The sequence below is a fragment of the Phyllobates terribilis genome, unplaced genomic scaffold (genome assembly GCF_046119375.1).
Source record: "Phyllobates terribilis strain yellow unplaced genomic scaffold, ASM4611937v1 Scaffold_61__1_contigs__length_8056638, whole genome shotgun sequence".
NCBI lineage: Eukaryota > Metazoa > Chordata > Amphibia > Anura > Dendrobatidae > Phyllobates > Phyllobates terribilis.
Genome location: NW_027362821.1, coordinates 2,029,942 through 2,052,697, shown reverse-complemented (window position 1 = coordinate 2,052,697; position 22,756 = coordinate 2,029,942). Strand labels below are relative to the sequence as shown.

At 41.8% G+C, this 22,756-nt stretch overlaps 1 protein-coding gene and 1 non-coding gene across 2 annotated transcripts; both read left to right on the top strand.

The window, feature by feature from the left end:
* Positions 1-6,273: 6,273 nt before the first annotated feature.
* LOC141192437 (uncharacterized) lies at positions 6,274-16,980 on the top strand. Its single transcript, XM_073661963.1, has 7 exons — positions 6,274-6,446; positions 8,176-8,325; positions 8,455-8,631; positions 8,715-8,838; positions 8,922-9,019; positions 9,218-9,308; positions 12,779-16,980. The coding sequence occupies exons 2-7, from the start codon at positions 8,233-8,235 to the stop codon at positions 13,966-13,968; spliced, it is 1,773 nt and encodes a 590-aa protein (XP_073518064.1). The 5' UTR covers positions 6,274-6,446; positions 8,176-8,232; the 3' UTR covers positions 13,969-16,980.
* LOC141192475 (U5 spliceosomal RNA) lies at positions 10,285-10,402 on the top strand. The gene has a single exon (XR_012265884.1). It is a non-coding gene; the product is annotated as a U5 spliceosomal RNA (small nuclear RNA).
* Positions 16,981-22,756: the final 5,776 nt, after the last annotated feature.

Here is a 22,756-nt window from a genome sequence, read left to right as displayed (position 1 = left end):
GGTGTTTGTTGATTGCGGGTCTACACTGAATGTTATTGATGGGGGATTCGTGGAAAAACTCAATTTAAAACCTGAACCTTTATCATCCCCCATTGCTGTGGTTTCTGTGGATGGCTCCCCTTTGAAGAATATTACTCTCAAGGTCAGTGAATTTCCTCTCACTATTAATGGTGTTCACCATGAGAAATTGGATTTGGTAGTGTTGAATAACTTGCCTTCTCCAGTAATATTGGGTTTGCCCTGGTTAAAATTTCACAATCCTGTACTGGATTGGTCTACCAGTGAAATTAAATCCTGGAGCCATAAATGTTATGACAAGTGTTGTAACGGGCGTATTGCAGCTTTGGATAGGGGAGAATTGCCTGTTCCTATTCAGGATTTTTGGAGAGTTTTTTCTGAGAAAGAATCGCAGGTTTTGCCTCCCCATAGAGACTATGATTGTTCTATTGAATTTGTCCCTGGAGCGACTCTTCCTAAAAGTCGTTTATTTAACCTTACTATTCCTGAGAGGAAGGCTTTGGAGGAATACATACAGACAAGTTTGGCCGCCGGTCACATTAGGCCCTCTAAGTCTCCTGTGGCGGTTGGATTTTTTTTTGTAAAAAAAAAGGACGGCGGTTTACGTCCTTGTCTGGATTTTCGTGAGATTAACAAAATTACGGTACGCAATCCTTACCCACTGCCATTGATTCCTGATCTGTTTAACCAGTTATTGGGGGCCAAGTGGTTCTCTAAAATTGACCTTAAGGGGGCATACAATCTGTTGCGCATGAAGGAGGGTGATGAATGGAAGACTGCTTTTAACACTCCTGTGGGTCATTTTGAGAATCTGGTTATGCCTTTTGGTCTTACTAATGCTCCTGCATTTTTTCAGAATCTGATTAATGACATCCTTAGACCTTTGATCGGTAAAAATGTGGTTGTGTATTTGGATGACATTTTGATTTATTCGCCAGATCTGGAGTCTCATTGGCGGAGCGTGCGTGAGGTATTACAGTTATTAATGGACAATTCGCTTTTTGCTAAGCTGGAGAAATGTGAGTTCGCTGTACAGAGAATTAGTTTTTTGGGCTACATTATCTCCAGCAAAGGTTTTGAGATGGATCCGGTTAAGGTTCAGGCTGTGCAGGAATGGCCTAGGCCTATTGGTTTGAAATCAATACAGAGGTTTTTGGGTTTCGCCAATTACTATAGAAAATTCATAAAAAATTTTTCTAGTATTGTCAAACCTCTGACTGATCTCACCAGGAAAGGTGCTGATGCGGTTCAGTGGTCTTCTGAGGCCATTGAAGCTTTTGTGTATCTCAAGGAGAGGTTCACCTCTGCTCCCATCCTTATGCAGCCTGATGTTACTAGGCCGTTTTTGGTTGAGGTTGATGCTTCCTCTGTGGGGGTTGGCGCAGTATTGTCTCAGGATAACGGGGATGGATTACATCCCTGTGCATTTTTTTCAAAAAAATTTTCGGAGACTGAATTGAATTACGATATTGGTAATCGGGAATTATTGGCTATTAAACTCGCATTTGAACACTGGCGCCACTTCTTGGAAGGTGCGGAATTTCCCGTTCAGGTTCTTACGGATCATAAAAATCTGATATATCTTGACGCTGCCAAGCGCCTGAATGCCCGTCAGGCTAGGTGGGCACTGTTTTTCTCGCGGTTTAATTTCTCCGTTACTTACATCCCTGGTACTAAGAATGTTAAGGCGGATGCCTTGTCTCGCAGTTTTTCTCCCATAGTCGGTGCTGAGAAAGAGGAAAACATTTTACAAGAAGGTGTTGTGATAGCTGCTTTAGACTCCGTTTTGGAAGATGAGATTCTTAAAGCTCAGGAGAATGCCCCATCTAACACTCCTCATGGGAGGTTGTTTGTGCCTGGGACCTTTAGGAGAGATTTGTTTGTTGAGTGTCACGAATCTCGGTTGGCAGGTCATCCCGGAATCTCTGAGACCAAGAGACTGGTGGGTCGCAGTTTTTGGTGGCCTGGATGGCAGAAGGAAGTCATTAAGTGGGTGCGCCAATGTACTATATGTGCTAGATCTAAGTCCTCACATACTCCTGCTGCGGGGTTGCTTTGTCCTTTGGAGGTCCCCAGTGCTCCTTGGACACATTTGGCTATGGACTTTATAACTGACCTTCCCCCCTCTGAGGGTTTTACTGTCATCTGGGTGGTCGTGGACCGTTTTAGCAAGATGTGTCACTTGGTTCCCTTCGTCAAACTGCCCTGCGCTAAAACTCTCGCTAAGGCCTTTGTCAAGGAAATTGTCAGACTTCATGGCGTTCCTACTGACATTGTTTCTGATAGGGGTCCTCAGTTCGTGGCTCGTTTTTGGCGTGCCTTTTGTGACAGGTTGGGAATTCATTTGTCGTTTTCGTCCGGATATCATCCTGAATCTAATGGCCAGACAGAAAGGAAAAACCAGGATGTTGAGCAGTTCTTGCGTTGTTTTGTGGCAGACAATCAAGAGGGGTGGTCTGAGTTTCTGCCACTTGCCGAATTTGCTCTGAACAATCATACATCTTCTTCTGCTGGTTGTTCGCCTTTTTTTTGTTGTTCTGGGAGACATCCGTCGTTTGGGTCGTTCTCCAAGTTGGGATCTGCCGTGCCTGAGGAGGAGAATTTTTCCGGTGATTTGGAAAGAGTTTGGACGGATGTGCGTGGTAATCTTCAGGAGGCCAACAGAAAATCTAAAGACTACTTTGATAGGAAACGACAGGAGGTTTTGTTCGCTGTTGGTGACATGGTTTGGTTGTCCTCTAGGAATCTGCGGTTGAGGATTCCTTCTAAGAAATTGGGTCCCAAGTTTGTAGGGCCCTTTAAGGTGCTTCAGGTTGTCAACCAATCTGCTGTTAGGTTGGAGGTTCCTACCTCCTGGAGAATTAATCCGGTCTTTCATGTCTCTCTGTTAAAAAAAGCTGTTGTGTCGGATGGTGACGCCTCTGCCTCTGTTCCTCCGGTGGTGGAGGACGGGGAATATGAAATTTCTCGCATCCTTGACTCTAGACGGTATAGAGGTAGTTTGCAGTATCTTGTGGCCTGGAAAGGTTTCGGACCCGAGGATAACTCTTGGGTGAGGTCAGATGATGTTTCCGCGTCCAGACTTATCAGAGCGTTTCACAGGAGATTTCCTGATAAGCCTGGTCCTAGGGGATCCGGAGGATCCTCTTAGAAGGGGGGGTACTGTTAGAACCTTGCTGTTAGGTTTTTTTTCCTTTGCTGGTCACATGACCTTGTTGGCCTATTTAATCCTGCTCCGCCCTTCTGGCTTTGCTGGACTTCATTGTATATCTACTTTCTAGCTAGCCTGTGCTCTGTATCTAACTCTGTTAGTTTGCTTGGTCTACGGACCTCTAGGTTCTATCTATTTTTTTTGTTCGTCTGTCTGCTACTATTTCTGTTAGGAGGTGTCCCATATTCCTCCCAGTCCTTAGTACTTGTAGGGATTCCCTCCCCAAATCTATAGGTCTCCGTACAGACTAGATTAGGACTTTAGCAGGTCTGATCGCAGGATCAGGTTCCCTGTTACATCGTAGGGATTCAGCTGAGTCTTATAGTAGGGACAGATCTCCTCTCTTTCCTTAGCTTTGGTAGCAGAACATAACAATTTCATTACCCAACACATAGTGCCCAGATTGTGCTCCAGGAGACACACAGCATCAATTAAGTGGGTTCTTCTCACTATAGTAATGTCAAATACATGGATGCTAAATGTGGCTTGGGGGCACTGCAAGGCTTTGAAGTGAGGGTGAGATTTGACTTTGGGAGAGTGGATATTGCTGGATTGGTTTATGGAAGCCATGTTGCTTTTCAAAAGCCTTTGAGCCACTAATAATGTGGAAACCTCTGGTTTTCCATTGACAGATGATGGATCTGAGTGGGGACTTGTTTTTTGTGAGATGAGTAGAAGTTTTTATTGGTATTATTTCACCTACATAACATTGTTTGGTGGCTTTTTATTGCATATTTGGGAGGCAGAATTAACAAACAGTTGGACACTACGATCCACTGGTTCATCCTATGAGGTTTTCTATTAGTCTGTGAACTGTTATTGTCTTGGTGAATAATGACGGCTAACATAGGGCAAAATTAAAAAAAATCACAGAAAAAGATACAGCCTTACCAACACCAAATCATATACAGTCATATGAAAAAGTTTGGGCACCCCTATTAATCTTAAGCTTAATGTTTTATAAAAATTGGTGTTTTTGCAACAGCTATTTCAGTTTGATATATGTAATAACTGTTGGACACAGTAATGTTTCTGCCTTGAAATGAGGTTTATTGTACTAACAGAAAATGTGCAATCTGCATTCAAACAAAATTTGAAAGGTGCATAAGTATGGGCACCCTTATCATTTTCTTGTTTTAAATACTCCTACCTACTTTTTACTGACTTACTAAAGCACTTTTTTTGGTTTTGTAACCTCATGGAGCTTTGAACTTTATAGCCAGGTGTATGCAATCATGAGAAAAGCTACTTAAAGTGGCCACTTGCAAGTTGTTCTCATGTTTGAATCTCCTCTGAAGAGTGGCATCATGTGCTCCTCAAAACAACTGTCAAATGATCTGAAAACAAAGATTATTCAACATAGTTGTTCAGGGGAAGCATACAAAAAGCTGTCTCAGAGATTTAACCTGTCAGTTTCCACTGTGAGGAACATAGTAAGGAAATGGAAGAACACAGGGACAGTTCTTGTTAAGGCCAGAAGTGGCAGGCCAAGAAAAACATCAGAAAGGCAGAGAAGAAGAATGGTGAGATCAGTCAAGGACAATCCTCAGACCACCTCCAGAGAGCTGCAGCATCAACTTGCTGCAGATGGTGTCACTGTGCATCGGTCAACTATACAAGGCACTTTGCACAAGGAGAAGCTGTATGGGAGAGTGATGCGAAAGAAGCCGTTTCTGCAAGCACGCCACAAACAGAGTTGGCTGAGGTATGCAAAAGCACATTTGGAGAAGCCAATTTCTTTTTGGAAGAAGGTCCTGTGGACTGATGAAATCAAGATTGAGTTATTTGGTCATACAAAAAGGCGTTATGCATGGTGGCAAAAAAACACAGCATTCCAAGAAAAACACTTGCTACCCACAGTAAAATTTGGTGGAGGTTCCATCATGCTTTGGGGCTGTGTGGTCAATGCTGGCACTGGGAATCTTGTTAAAGTTGAGGGACGCATGGATTCCACTCAGTATCAGCAGATTCTTGACAATAGTGTTCAAGAATCAGTGATAAATATGAAGTTACAAAGTGGATGGATCTTTCAGCAAGACAATGATCCAAAACACCGCTCCAAATCTACTCAGGCATTCATGCAGAGGAACAACTACAATGTTCTGGAATGGCCATCCCAGTCCCCAGACCTGAATATCATTGAACATCTGTGGGATCATTTGAAGAGGGCTGTCCATGCTCGGCGACCATCAAACTTAACTGAACTGGAATTGTTTTGTAAAGAGGAATGGTCAAAAATACCTTCATCCAGGATCCAGGAACTCATTAAAAGCTACAGGAAGCGACTAGAGGCTGTTATTTTTGCAAAAGGAGGATCTACTAACTATTAATGTCACTTTTCTGGTGAGGTGCCCATACTTATGCACCTGTCAAATTTTGTTTGAATGCAGATTGCACATTTTCTGTTAGTACAATGAACCTCATTTCAAGGCAGAAACATTACTGTATCCAACAGTTATTACATATATCAAACTGAAATAGCTGTTGCAAAAACACCAATTTTTATAGAACATTAAGCTTAAGATTAATAGGGGTGCCCAAACTTTTTCATATGACTGTAACAAATGCACTAGCAGGATGCAGAAGACCCTAATGATAAAGGTGTGTGGGGGGGGTGGGGCAGCGCAGGTGCTAAATACTGATGAAGCAACCACTCACAAACCTACCAATTCATGGAGGGGGTGGTTGCCTAGTATTAAAGATGCACACAGATGAAGCTTGCATAGGACGCCAGTCACACAGGTAGGTGTGATGCAGTGTCTGGCTTAGGATAGTGATGATGCCCATACTATTACATCAGGAAGGCTGCCCAGCACTATATAAGTGCACCCCACACGGACAGACACCCCAGTACACCCAACCAACACTAAAATGCTAATGCATTTGTTATCTGATTTGGTGTTGGTAAGGCTGATTTTTTTCTGTGATTTGTTTTCTTGGTAAATAATGATACTTTTACATAAAGTGCATTTTTACGTATAGTTTAAGTAGAAATGTTCATCAATATAAATTTTAAGTATATGTTATTTATAAATAATAATTGGTTTTATCCTTGGCAGATGACTGTACCAGGAGATCAGAGGAACAGCTGACATCTTCAATTTTTAAATCAGATGATCTTGAGATCCCGCAGGATACAATTGAAGTGAATGCCATTAACCCAGATATACCATCATCCATTCACTGCAAAGATCTGTCATCTGGTCATTTGAAACAGGTTCTGTCTTCTAATTCATTACCGACTACTAAGGAAAATCAAAGTCACAAAATAAGCATTAAAAAACAAATTGCTCCTAAAACAAAGAAGCCATTTTCATGTTAAGAATATGGAAAAAGTTTTTCCCTCGAAAAGTCTTTTCTTGGGCTGTGTGCCCACTATGCGTTTTCCAAGCGTTTATGCTGCGAAATTTCCGCAGCATAAACGCTTGGGAAACGCTTGGTAATCCGCCCCCCAGGGTCCCCAATGACAAGCCGCAATGTCAATGCCCATGCTGCGGATTTTTCCGCAGCGTTGATGCTGCGCTCAAAAATCCGCAGCATGTCCATTCATTTTGCGGACACGCAGCGTAATCGCCGCCATTGACTTGCATTGAAACGCATAATATCCGTGTCAGTACATTTGTACACACGGATATTATGCTTTTCTATGTGCGGAGGGTACCCAAGTCTGGAGAAGAGGAGACTCTCATCCAGACCTGGGTACCATAGAAACTGTAAAAGAAAGAATTTAAAATAAAAAATGAAGTTTATACTCGCCTTCCGATGTCCTCCCGGTGTTTTGTCTGCTCCGTCCCGTCTCTTGCAATGCTCGCGCTGTTGTGAAGGACCTGCCATGACGTCAGAGTCATGTGACCCATCACATGGCTCAATGACATCACCGCAGGTCCTTCACAACAGAGCGAGCTGCCCAACACACCGGACGCAGCGGAGATAACACCGGGAGGACATCGGAAGGTGAGTATAAACTTATTTTTTTTATTTTTTAACATTCTTATTCTTTTTTTTTTAACTAACTTGGTCACACTACTATAAATCCATGCTGGTTGCATGGATTTATATAGTGTGAACAAGTTGTCAAGCACTTTTCCAAGTGATGCTAAAATCGCTCGGAAAAGCGCTTGATAACCCGCATGCAGAAATGCATGCAAAGACGCTTGACAAACGCATCTACCTGGCGGGAAAAATGCATGTAAAAAATGCATGCGTTTTTCCTGCCAGGGAGAAGCGTAAAAAATATGCAGCATTTCTGCATCGTGGGCACATAGCCTTAAACATGAAAACATTCACACAGCAGAAAATAGATTTTTTTGTTCCAAGTGTGGGAAGTTTTTTAACCAGTAATCAAATCTTGTTAATCACCAGAGCAGTCACACAGAGGAGAAGCCATTTACTTGTTCAGAATGGGGAAAATGTTTTACAGAGAAATCAAGTTTAATCAAACATCAGAGAATTCACACAGGGGAGAAGCCTTTTTTCTGTTCAAACATGAGATCTAATGTGATAAAAGATTACAGTCCGGGGAAGACGGGAAACATTCATATAGACGGCTGGTGGAGATGTAGTCAGTGAAGAACTCTGGCTAAATATGTTTCAAGAGCCGTAGTAGAAGATGAAGATGTCGTCCTCATGAAGTAGTTATTTCTCATGTCACGTGTAATGAATATCTCCTGCAGTATTGCTAATGCCGATTGCAGTGTCTGTAAATGAGAGGAGAATAAGCTTTATGGCAGATGAGTCTTTGAGAAATGTGTTCAGCTACAGACTCCAAGGAAGAAACTGCGTGTTGTCTGTGTCCTAAAATATATAGGTTTTATTAGTATATGTAAAGAAGAAAACTAAATACTGTAAAATAATAAATCTCATATGTTTCCCTTATTATCTCCAGTAATTGTATTATTACACAGGATTTTTATGATGTTACATCTGCTCATCATCTTCTCATTCAGGTCCCTACAATATCAGATCCTCTCAGTGAATTTCTTCTATTTAAGAGAATTTTCCTAATGGACCCATCAAAGATGGATTTGGACAGAGACAAGATGGCGGAGGGAATATTACACCTCACCCTAAAAATCCTCTTCCGTCTTACTGGAGAGGTGAGAGATTCTGATGACGTCCCATTACATCATTCTTATCTATGGGAATAACAGATGAACAGAACTGGAGAGGTGAGGACTCTGGAAATGTCTGTAGTGAGATTTATTTATATGTCTTTCCATAACCAGGATTACATATTAGTGAAGACCTCTAGTGAGCGCTGTCAGGTCCATGTGTCTGAGGGATGGGAAAGACCCCTGAGCCCAATCACAGGGCCTCCATCTCACCCCTTCATACATGATGACATCAATGACCGGAAGATCGTAGAACTCCCCTACAAGATGATTGAGCTGCTGACTGGAGAGGTGACCGTGCTGGGAATGCTGGGACATTATACAGTAACGCTATGAAAGGATCGGGGGGATGACGGTATCATTGTATGTGTCAGGTTCCTATAAGATGTGAGGATGTTACTGTCTATTTCTCCATGGAGGAGTGGGAGTATTTAGAAGGACACAAAGATTTGTACAAAGACGTCATGATGGAGGTTCCCCAGCCCCTCACATCACCAGGTAATGGACAGGACTAAATACACACGGCCTATAATTATCTGTATGTAAAGAATGAATTCAGTCCCTGTATGTGTTTCTTCCAGATCTATCCAGTAAGAGGACAACACCAGAGAGATGTCCCCATCCTCTTCTTCCACAGGACTATAAACAAGAAGATCCCAGTGTTCCTCAGGATCATCAGGTAGATGGAGAGAAGGTGTCATGAGATCTCCCCTATGATGTGTAGATGGCTGTGAAGGTCTTGTGCTCAGTCTTGTTTTATCCACCAGTATTATGTGTTTTCCTTTTGTGTAATGAGAACGGTGAAGATGGCAGGATTAGAGCTGATCATAGATGGGACTTCTGCATCTGTTTGTGACTTTTACAATATTTGTTTCAGGGTGAAGATCTGACCCATATTAATACTACAGAGACATATGTGAGGGGTGATGAGTGGTGTAAAGAGGAGATTCCTACATATGACTACCCAGGTGAGTAGTAACCACTAATTGCTGAGAAGTTACAGATTCTTCTCAGTCACCGGCTGTGGCTGCTTTATCGGTTGTGTAGTCCGGCCGTATCACAATCGTGTGATCACCATTTTGCCTCTAGACCACAACATTCTCTTCCACCCAAAACTGTTCAAATGATTTTGGGCATTGAAACCCTTTTCCATAGAACTTACAACCTGGAGGATCCACCTACTCCCTGTGATTAGGAGACGTTACCTGCCCAGATCTGTAAACCACAAAGCCAGAAAATCACTTGAAGAATAATATTATGATGGGCCTGTAAGAGAAAGCGGAGGGTAATGATGCTGTTGGCTTCCTAGATCCCTGATATCTTATTGGATGAATCTACCTTCTCTCCATTCTGTGCTGCTGAATGTCCTCATATGGTTCCTACAAGACCAGGTCCAGTCTTTCTGGCCAAACTTCACATTTATGATCTACAACATTAAATGTGCAGTGAGGGCCAAGTGTGAATTTCTGTACAATAACAAGAGTTTCCCTTTATCCTGACTTTTCAGTTTCTTTTAAAACCGACTAACTTCAAACCAGATTGTGATAAACTAAACAAAAAAAAACAAAACATTACACCTGTGCCATGATATATCTCTAAGCTAAATTTAAGACACCTCAGCTCTGCACTATTATAAAAAGTTCTCTTTGAACGTCTAATATTTCTTCTTGAAACTCCTCTGACAGAAAATATTGGCCCTTACGATAGTTTAGATTGCCAAGAGCCACCGAGCCCCATACTCTAATTACCCCAGAGAGGTTTCACCACTACTTACTCATTTTTCTCTGATGAAGACTGTTGAGTTTGATCATTTCAGTAGATGTGTTATTGTCTATACTCACAGTTTTTACTTTAGTAGTTAGTGCCCAAAATACTCTGATTTAACCCCTTCCTGCAGCCAATTTTGTGTTCCTATCTGGGCCCATTTTTCAAATCTATGGAAAAATACTCTGGCTTCTCTTCAGAATGTAAAAATCTTTCGCCTTTTGCTAAAGATTTCCATGGAGAGAAGCAAAACTGAGTTTTGTGAAGATATTTTTTCAATTTTTTTTTTTTTAAACACAAATTGAAAGATTGCCGGGAATTTTACTTTGATTTTACACAATGTCTGCAAAACTGCTGAATGGTTTGTGGTATCGGGGTATTTATATTCTGGGCGTTGACTAAATGCTTTTGCTTTTTTTTTTACCCTTAACTGAAGGATGCTCCAAAAATGGAAAGAAAAAAACAACCACAAAGAGCTGAAAAATGGAGAGCTTCATCTGCTCCCCCAAACCCGCTATGTTATTAAACCACTAAACCCGTTAAAGAGGTTATGTACGGTTTGTCCTGAGGAAGGAGTCGGTGGTCTCTGAAATGCGTAGACAATTAACCTACATTTTTATCCATAATAATGCTTTGTCGTGACTCCAGAGAGCGCAGAAACAACTTCCTTTCCCAGCACCTATCTCTGACATTTTTCAAATCTGACGTGTGTAACTTTGGTATTCTTCACAAAGGATAATAGGAAACAAATGGACCTTACAAATAATTTTCCAACTTCTCTTGAATCTGACAATACCTTGTATGCAATTGTACACTACTGTCTGGGCACATGGCAGGTTAAGAAGGGAAGGAGCGCCATTTAGCTATTTGAATGCAGATTTTGCTGGGATGGTGTGCAGACACAATGTATTGGGGACACTGTTCGTTGTCACCTGACAGCTCAAAAGATGGCTACCACAAACAGGCTTAGCGCTATCTACTCCATTTTCCAGATCCCAGGGTTTGCCTTGCTCATCATCCTTTTACCCCCTCTACATGGATTTGGACTTAGACAGAGACCCCCCTAAGCTTGGGCCACAGTGTTACCTAATGTTCTGTGGTGTGAGATGGCAAGAAGAATAGTCAGATAGCCGGGTCAGAACATGGAGGTCAGAGAAAATACAAAATCACACAAGAGTAGTCAGTAAACGGGCCGAGGTCACAACAGGAATCAAATACACAAGCCGGGAGCTGAGCACAGAGGACTGAACCCGAGGAGAACAAGGCTGTCTGTATCTGGCAGCTTCCAGCAATATGCTTCCAGCTTTAGTAGGGTGTAGTGCTTTCTAAATGGCTGAAGTAAGGAGCAGATTACTCCAGCTGGACAGCACACACACCCATACTGCCAGACTGGATGGTGCTACAGGTCCCAGGCACCCTAATCTTAGAGGCTGGACAGAGCCTGCGCCGACCAGAGCTTCTGGTTCTGATGTCTCCTCCATCACCAGCGCCACCTGCAGGATGAATAAGGCGGCTCCTGGTGACAGAAGCAGACGTCACAGGAGCAGATCCCAGAGGAGATGGGACACACCATTTACAGAAGCCCTAATATGACAAAATGGCAGAAAACCAGAGCAGTAGAAATCCCCATAGTGACTCCATTTTGGAAATTATAACCCTCAGTGAATTAATCTATAGGAGTAGTGACTATTTTGACTCCACAGGCACTTTCCGGAAATTAGCACGCAGTGGATGTTGGAGAGTGAAAATTACAAATATATAATTTCATTACCCAACACATAGTGCCCATATTGTGCTAAAGGAGACACACAACATCAATTAAGTGGGTTCTTCTCACTATAGTAATGCCGAATACATGGATGATAAATGTGGTTTGGGCACACTGCAAGGCTCAGAAGTGAGGGGGAGATCTGACTTTGGGGGAGTGGATATTGCTGGATTGGTTTATGGAAGCCATGTTGCTTTTCAAAAGCCTTTGAGCCACTAATAATGTGGAAACCTCTGGTTTTCCATTGACAGGTGATGGACCTGAGTGGGGACTTGTTTTTTGTGAGATGAGTAGAAGTTTTTATTGATATTAGTTTTGCCTACATAACATTGTTTTGTGGCTTTTTATTCCATATTTGGGAGGCAGAATGAACACCATGCTCTACTGGTTCATGCGATGAGGTTTTCTATTAGACTGTGAACTGTTATTGTCTTAGTGAATAATGACGGCTAACATAGGGCAAAATTAAAAAAAATCACAGAAAAAGATACAGCCTTACTAACACCAATAATCGTACCAATTCATGGAGCGGGTGGTTGCCTAGTATTAAAGATGCACACAGATGAAGCTTGCATAGGACGCCAGTCACACAGGTAGGTTTGATGCACAGTGTCTGGCTTAGGATACTGATGATGTCCATACTGGATAGGAAGGCTGCCCAGCACTATATAAGTGCACCCCACATGGACAGACACCCCAGTACACACAACCAACACTAAAATGCTAATGCATTTGTTATCTGATTTGGTGTTGGTAAGGCTGATTTTTCTGTGATATGTTTTCTTGGTAAATAATGATACTTTTACATAAAGTACATTTTTACGTAGAGTTTAAGTAGAAATATTCAACAATATAAATTTTAAGGATATGTTATTCATAAATAATAATTGGTTTTATTCTTGGCAGATGACTGTACCAGGAGATCAGAGGGACAGCTGACATCTTCAATTTTTAAATCAGATGATCTTGAGATCACACAAGATACAATTGAAGTGAATGACATTTCTCCAGATTTACAATCATCCCTTCACAGCAAAGATCTGTCATCTGATCATTTGAAACAGGTCCTGTCTTCTGATTCATTATCGACTACTAAGGAAAATCAAAGTCACAAAATAAGCAATAAAAAAGAAATTGATCCTAAAACAAAGAAGCCATTTTCATGTTCAGAAAGTGGAAAATGTTTTACAGAGAAATCAAGTTTAATCAGACATCAGAGAACTCACACAGCGGAGAAGCCTTTTTCCTGTTCAGAATGTGGAAAGTGTTTTAGCCGGAAATCGTGTTTGGTTAAGCACAAGAGAACTCACACAGGGGAGAAGCCTTTTTCCTGTTCAGAATGTGAGAAATGTTTTAACCAGAAATCAGATTTGGTTAATCACCAGAGAACTCACACAGGGGAGAAGCCTTTTTGCTGTTCAGAATGTGGGAAATGTTTTAAAGATAAATCAGATTTGTTTAAGCACCAGAGAACTCACACAGGGGAGAAACCTTTTTCCTGTTCAGAATGTGGAAAATGTTGTAGCTGGAAATCAGATTTGGTTAAGCACCAGAGAACTCACACAGGGGAGAAGCCTTTTTCCTGTTCAGAATGTGGAAAATGTTTTAGCCGGAAAACAGAATTGGTTGAGCACCAGAGAACTCACACAGGGGAGAAGCCTTTTTTCTGTTCAGAATGTGGAAAATATTTTAGCTGGAAATCAGGTTTTGTTACGCACAAAAGAATTCACACAGGGGAGAAGCCTTATTCCTGTTCAGAATGTGGAAAATGTTTTACCCGGAAAACGGAATTGGTTGAGCACCAGAGAACTCACACAGGGGAGAAGCCTTTTTCCTGTTCAGAATGTGGGAAATGTTTTAGCCGGAAATCAAGTTTGGTTAATCACCAGAGAAGTCACACAGGGGAGAAGCCTTTTTGCTGTTCAGAATGTAGGAAATGTTTTAGCCGGAAATCAGATTTGGTTAATCACCAGAGAAGTCACACAGGGGAGAAGCCTTTTTGCTGTTCAGAATGTGGGAAATGTTTTGTGAAGAAATCATCACTTCTTAGTCACCAGAGAACTCACACAGACGAGAAGCCATTTTCATGTTCTTAATATGAGAAAAGTTTTACACGGAAATCAACTCTTAACAAGCTTCAGAGAAGTCATACAGGGGAGAAGCCTTTTTCATTTTTAACCGAATATTGTATCTTCATAAAGGGGTTGTCCGCTACTAGGACAACTCCTTCTCATTCCTCATGTTTGGCCTTGTTAAAATAAAAACACTCATACGCACTTCCTGTTCTGGCGCCGTTCCATTGGTGTCACAACTTGCGTTTCTGTAAGGCTGTTACATCACACAATCCTGCTGCCAATCAACGCCACCTTCAGACGTATTGTACATCAACAGGGAGGACATGGCCTGGACATATCACCAAGAGAATGCACACACTGAGAGTACTCTCTTCAGACCGTGTTCTTGGCGGAATTATAAGCAATTTACAGCCTCAAACATGACTTTCGATATGGGAAAGAAAGAAGAGATCAGAGGTTAATCTGAGGTCCTCCACCTCTGTCAGCATGTCTGGTATGCAGAGTTTCTTATGGAAGGTCTTATCTTCCTGCTCCGGAGCTATTACTGCCTCACCTCAGCATGGAAAAAGAAGCAGTCTTAACCCTCATGATGCCAGACAGCTCCAGCCTGTAAGTGACCAAATTAAGACAAGTCGTCATTACTTAAACAAACTAAAATATTTTGCGGAGGACCTTATCACTGGAGGTGACTTTAATTTTGTCTTGGATCCTTCTTTAGACACGTCCCTGAGCTGGAGTCACCAATCTAAAACACAAACAAAAGCTTTGCTAATTGTGCTTTGGTCTCAACCGGTCGATGTATGGAAGATACTACATCCAGACGTAAAGGATTATACCTATTATTCTCCTTTACATATTATGCATAGCCATATAGTCCTTTTCTTAATTAGCTGTCACTTGCCTACATGGCAACCTACATCTCAGGTAGGAACTGCTGTTTGGTCAGATCATGCTCCTGTATATTGTAACTAGCTATTGAACCCATTCTACGCCCGGGTGGCGAGCATTTTTATTGGTATATGGTCTCCCATGCTGGTATGTGCTGCCCCCCTCCTGGTATTTCTGCTGCCCCCATCCTGTCCCCACCATCCTATCCTGGTATGCATGGCACCCCTCATCCCCAATCCTGGTATGCATGGCACCCCTCATCCCCAATCCTGGTATGCATGGCACCCCTCATCCCCAATCCTGGTATGTATGGCACCCCTCATCCCCAATCCTGGTATGCATGGCACCCCTCATTCCAAATCTGGCATGTATGGCCTCCTCATCCCAGAAACCTGGTATGCATGGCACCCAATCCCTCATTCTGGTATGCAATGCACGCCTCATCCCCAATCCTGGTATATATGGCTCCCTCATCCCTATCCTGGTATGCATGGCACCCCATCCCCTATCCTGGTACGTATGGCACCACTCATCCCTATTCTGGTATGCATGGTACCCCTCATTCCTATTCTGCTATGCATGGTACCCCTCATCCTGGTATGAATGGTACCCCGCATTCCTATCCTCGTATGTATGGTACCCCTCATCCCTATCCTGGTATGCATGGTACCCCTCATCCCTATCCTGGTATGCATGACACCTCATCCCTCATCCTGGTATACATGGCACCTCTCATCCCAATTCTGGTATGTATGGCCTCCTCATCCCAGAAACTTGGTATGCATGGCACCCAATCCCTCATCCTGATATGCATGGCACGCCTCATCCCCAATCATGGTATATATGGCGCCCTCATCCCTATCCTGGTATGCATGGCACCCCATCCCCTATCCTGGTATGCATGGCACCCCTCATCCCTATACTGGTATGCATGGCACCCCTCATCCCTATACTGGTATGCATGGTACCCCTCATCCTTATTCTAGTATGCATGGTACCCTTCATCCTGGTATGCATGGTACCCCGCATTCCTATCCTGGTATGTATGGTACCCCTCATCCCTATCCTGGTATTCATGGTACCCCGCATTCCTATCCTGGTCTACATGGTACCCCGCATTCCTATCCTGGTATGTAGGGTACCCTTGGTCCCTATCCGGTATGTATGGTACCCCTCATCCCTATTCTGATATGCATGGCACCCCACACCCCCCAATACTGGTATGCATGGTCCCCTCACCCACTAATCCTTGTATGCATGGCACTCCTCATCCCTATACTGGTATGTATGGCACCCCTCACCCCCCCAATCCTGGTATGTGTGGTACCCCTCATCCTGGTATGCATGGCACCCCATTCCTCATCCTGGTATTCATGGTACCCCTCATCCCCCAATCCTGGTATGCATGGTACCCCTCATCCCCCAATCCTGGTATGCTTGGTTCCCCTCATCCCCCAATCCTGATATGTGTGGCCACCTCACCCCCCTGGAAGGGGGTGATCGCTCTTGTACTATCTGTATTTGGGATACAACTTCAGTTGGAACCTAAAATCTGTATTCTAGGACTCCTGGGAGAGGACGTAGATCCAGACTCCCATATGGCAATAGCTAGCTCAGGAATATTATTCCAAGCCAGAAAGTTGTTGGCACTACATTGGATAGACAATTCTCCCCAAACGATAACAGAACTAAAATCCAGGAAAAATAACACTCTATGCTTGGAAAGTGGAGCTTATATTAAAGGAACGCTCTCAAGAAATCCATACAAATATGGGAACAATGGTTAAATACACCAGGTATTGCTTCAAAGAACCTTCACAGAAATACTATACTGGATCGTTTGTCCATTTCCTTATAGTAAACCAGGAATTTATATCCTTATACCCAAGGTGTCAGCAAATAATAATTGTCTCAGTCCACACAATTGTCCCTTCTTAGATATATTCTTTTTCTTTTGCTGTCTCAATAGGGAAAAAAATAAGCAGTCATGAAGTATTCAGATATTTATGTGCAAATTACTGTTCCAAACCATTGTACTATAGAGCGATATTGGGATTTATATCATTGTAAACCGGTTGTCGTATTGTTTACTGGTTTTTCTCTTTATTTTTTTTTGTCACAAAGTTTATTTAAAAAAAACAAATGTTGGTAATTCTTTGTTTTGTTAAATAAAAATGATCTGATTGAAAAAAAAGAAAGGAGCGAAGGTCTTTACTAGATCAAACGTATACAAAATGCCAAGATCACATGTGAAGATACTCGTACGAATTCACAAATAAATGTGGTCGCTCATTGGCAAGGAGGTTACATCCACACGTGTAAAGGACATACGTATCCAAAATAAAAGGGGCCCCCGGACAACAAATTCATAACCCCACTGACCTAGCTAAAGCATTTAGTTGCTTTTATAGTTCGCTATATAATATTCATGGACAATACCACGACATACCACCTAATATTCTTGAAACTAAAAATGACAAATATATTATGGACACTGCCGTTCCTTCCTTACAGACCCCTGAGGAGGAGATACTAGACCAAGCTTTCACTGAACAAGAGATAGGAGAAGCCATTAAATCATTCCCTATCGGGAAGAGCCCTGGGCCAGATGGATTCAATAATAGATTTTATAAGATGTTTGCACCTCTGTTATTACCATTTTTAGCCAAAGTGTTCGATAATATCTCAGAAGACTCCCCCTTTTGCCCCCCAATCACTTAAGGCTCAAATAACGGTTTTATCAAAGCCTGGAAAAGGACCAAATACCTGCCCTAATATTCATCCAATATCATTAAATAATGTAGACGTCAAAATATTCTCTAAAGTAATTACAACACGGCTCTCCCACAATCTACCCTCAATTGTCAGCAACGATCAGGTTGGCTTCATTAAGGACAGAGAAGCTCGTGATAATAAAAATAAAACATTAATTTCACATGCAAAAAAACAGGGGATCCCAATGTGCCTTGTTTCTGCCTACGCTAAAAAAGCGTTTGACACAGTGAATTGGACTTTCTTGAAGAGCACCCTACCACAAATTAGGTTGGACTCTTTCTTGTTATCTAAAATTCTATCCTTCTACACTGATCCTAAAGCGATAGGGTAAACGGCCTTCTATATGACACATTTTCTATTAAAAAGGGGACGAGACAAGGGTGTCCCTTATCACCTCTCCTATACACATTGGTGATGGAACATTTAGTGGTAGCATTACACACAAATCCAGATATTAGTGGAGTTACTATAGACTCACATCACTATAAACTAGCTCTACATGCAGACGACCTGTTGCTCTATGTTTCAAACCCAATGATCTCATTTCCCTCTATAATAAAGGAATTTGAATAACTCGGCCATGTAAGGAATTTTAAAGTCAACTACTCTAAAACAGAAGCCATAACATAACTTTTAACGCTGAACTGACACAATAACTCATTTCTAACTTTCCCTTTAAGTGGCAAAAAGACACAATTAAGTACCTGGGTATACAAATTCTGGGGAACTTGGATGATCTGTATTGTTTAAATTATATCCCCCGTCCTTGAACAAATGGTTAAAAATTTAATGAATTATAACTTGAAACCCTTGTCCTGGTTTGGTTGTATTAGTGTGATCAAAATGGACATTTTACCAGATCTTCTTTATATATTTCAGACCGTTCCGGTCTGCGTTCCTCAGATTTCTCCCGTCTCAACAATTCTAAGAGCAAGTTTGTATGGGGAACATCGAGGCCTAGGATACGTGTTAAAATATTGTAAAGAAACAGGAGGGAGGGTTAGGGAGCTGCAACGCTGAATCCAAACAGGGTGAAGATAGTCCACTGAAGGGTGCCGGTCCGGCTGGTGAGCACAGCCATATGAAGAAAACGAAAAGGAGAAAATCGGCACTCCAACAGGTAAAATATGAGAAAAATATATTGGATCATTTAAAAAAAAACAAAAAATTTAAAATTCTTACACGTTTCTGGCGCTAGGGTTGCGCCCTTAGTCATAGCAGATGAGAAAAGGACAATGAAGTCATATATATATATATATACAAGCACAATGGAGTCACATAATACAAAATGAGAAATCAATTAGACTTGCAAAAGGTGTGAAGAAAATCCCAGCCACAGTTCACATTGAAGGCAACGAGATCAAATACAGACAAGGTGATTATTACAAGCGTCACACAACAAGCCAGAAATGCAAAACACCATGATGGTGAAAAATAAGATAGAATTAGACCTCATCCTCTTATTCATGCATATCCGTATCCCCCTCTGTATATAAACTGTTTATTGCAGGACATTTGTGTGAAGACCTCCGGTGTTAGCTGCCAGGGATTATCCCATATAGGAACACAACACCGGGATTAAGTGTACAGGTGTGAGATCACCGGGTCAGAACATCTCAAATGCCATCAACTATAGCAACGGAAGGTGGGAGGATATACTGATTATAGAGGGACAGGAACATGTATACATGAGATGGATGCTAGATTCAGTATAGAGCATCGCAATAACAATGTCCAATAAACAGAGAAAAAGCATATCAATGTCTAAATTGTGAATAGAAATATTGTTCTTATCGATCTGACACACGTAAAAATATAATATAAAATAATATGCACAATAACCAATATGGAGAAACTATAAACCTATAACAATGAACATATAGAGGGGAAAAAATTATGCAAATCAAAATTGATTACATAGTAGAAGATTTACAAGGAAATCCACCCACATCTGATCTGGTGCAAAGTATAATATCCTGGCAAAGGATCATAGAGCCGCAGATATACCGAGCATTATCTGTCATATTAACGGGAGGCAAATAGATGCATCATTGTAAAACAGACGAGAACAAGTACAGAACACTGGTGAGATTACTGTGGAGCATTGTAATGGCGAATCAGATTACTGTGGAGCATTGTAATGGCGAATCAGAATACTGTGGAGCATTGTAATGGCGAATTAGATTACTGTGGAGCATTGTAATGGCGAATCAGATTACTGTGGAGCATTGTAATGGCGAATCAGATTAGATGGAGCGTACAAATCCATGATATCCAAGAGCTAAATGTATAACAGATTAATGGCAATGGGAGACGTCTGCATAGAGTCTGATGGAAAACCTGATCATGAGGCTATAGATGGAGGAAGCATTTCTATCTGTATCAACGAAAAACAGGTAATTACATTATAATAAAACTGACAAAAACAAATATCTGATGCAGAACTGAATCGTGAAGCTGTGGATGTAGCGGGAATTTCTATCTGTATCAACGAAAAACAAATAATTGAATTATATTGCGAGAAAACTGACAAAAATAAATATATGAGAAATGGAAAATAAATAAGCTGCAGAACATTGCAATGGAAATACTCCGTCATTGCTGAAAAATCTTTAAGATATTTGCATCATTTATGTGCGTTCTGCGAAGATGAATCAGCGATGATAGCGCAATATACAGAAAGGCAAATAAGTACACCGGCAAATAATAACCGGAAAAACACAAAATAAATTCAGAAAACCTGGAATGTCACCATATAGATGTCTGCTGGGAATAAACCAGTATGAATTTCATCAATAGATGTAAAACAGGTCATTGCGGAAATTCATTACCCGAAGGGTATTTAGTATGTACACATCAAATCCAGAAGGCTTCACGCATATTAAGGTGTTTCTGTCTGTTTCCACCCATTACCGGATAATTAACTTTTTCAAGACCAAAGAAAGAAAAATGTGTGAGATCATTATTATGTATGGACACGACATGTTCTGATGCCCCAGAGTATGTGCTATTAGAACTGTTGATATATGAAATCTGCTCTGGTGGTCTCTATGAATCCTACCAATTTGTATAAAACAATGTTGTCCAGTATTCTGGAGGAAGGCATTTATTTGTCGGTGTTTAATAACAAAATTCAGCGCTGGCTGTTACCTGATTATCCCATTTTACCCAATTTTCATGGGCTCCCCAAAACACACAAGGGTATCTCTCCCCCCCCCCCCCCTTCGCCCTATTATCTTGGGTATGGGTTCATTGAATGAGAATTTAAGCCAATGGCTGGTGAACATTTGTATCCTCTGGTTATTCAAACACCAGGCTATGTGAAAGATACTACGTCTGTCGTGAGGGTTTTTGACAGGTTCGTGTGGCAGGAAGAATATAGGTTTGTCACCAGCAATGTTGTCAACCTGTATTCCTCCATCCCTCACGCATTGGCCATCATTGCTGTTCAACACCATTTAAATAAATATAGTAACATCTCATAAAGTGGACACCACACTCTATAGAAAACCTTTCTCAGGTAACACATTACAGTTGTCTTCCAATTCTCAACTTACTCTATACAGTTCGCAGGGGCGACTCCGTATAGTTGGAGGTAAGCACTCCGATGCTGTTCAGCGAATGTGACCCGTGCTACACAAAATATGTAACTTCCAACATAAGTGCTGATCCATCCTCCGTGGATTCTTTTATGCCTAAGGGGAGACCTGCCCACATACCCCCTGTGATGACATCACGGGGGCTGGTCTCCAGCCTTCATATTTTTATTAGATATCTGTTTTTTGCGATAACTTATCATGGGTTGATCATAGAGGCCCGAAAGTGATACCATATTTTCCGTTATGATTTTACCTTTCTCCAGAGACCACAGACGGTATACCTGCCGTCTGCTATTTTGTTGCTTTTGCGCCACAGAGGGGCTTACAGAGACGGGAAAATATCCATATTGTTCCTTAGCTGACCCTGCCACCCAAAATATAGGCCCCATTATTATCGGACATATGGAACTTTAGTTATTCCATATCGGCTTTGGGCGCTTTGCAGGCCTTTGTTACATTCCCTTTGAAGCACTGAGAATACAACCTTCTCAGTTAGCTGTAAATCTATCACAAGGCTGTGTCAATTGGGTTTGGTAGCACCTTTTGGGCCAGCATTTGCTTACAAGGCCCTTCTCATGTGTGTGTTGATTTGCATAGAGGCAACTGGCCAAAGTGTCAGCTCTTCTCCCGTGGACAATTACTATAGGGGATGAGGGAAGAGGAGTTTTGTACATCGAGAGGCTGAAATTCTTGCCCATTCTTCCTTGCAAATCAGCTCGAGCTCATTGCGGTTGGATGGAGGGCGTTTATGAACAGCAGTTTTCAGCTCTTTCCACAGATTCTCGATTGGATTCAGGTCTGGACTTTGACTTGGCCATTCTAACACCTAGATACGTTTATTTTTGAACCATTCCATTGTAGATTTTCCTTTATGTTTGGGATCATTGTATTGTTGGAAGATAAATCTCCCTCCCAGTCTCAGGTCTTTTGCAGACTCCAACAGGTTTTCTTCCAGAATGGTCCTGTATTTGGCTCCGTCCATCTTCCCATCAATTTTAACCATCTTCCCTATCCCTGCTGAAGAAAAGCAGGCCCAAACCATGATCCTGCCACCACCATGTTTGACAGTGAGGATGGTGTTTTGAAGGTGATGAGCTGTGTTGCTTTTACGCCAAACATATCGTTTTGCATTGTGGCCAAAAAGTTTGATTTTGGTTTCATCTGACCAGAGCACCTTATTCCACATGTTTGGTGTGTCTCCCAGGTGGCTTGTGGCAAACTTCAAACAAGACTTTTATGGATATCTTTTAGAAATGGCTTTCTTCTTGCCACTCTTCCATAAAGGCCAGATTTGTGCAGTGTACGACTAATTGTTGTCCTATGGACAGACTCTCCCACCTCAGCTGTAGATCTCTGCATTTCATCCAGAGTAATCATGGGCCTTTTGGCTGCATCTCTGATCAGTCTTCTCCTTGTTCGAGATGAAAGTTTAGAGGGACGGCCGGGTCTTGGTAGATTTGCAGTGGTCTGGTACTCTTTCCATTTCAATATGATCGCTTGCACAGTGCTCCTTGAGATGTTTAAAACTTGGGAAATCTTTTTGTATC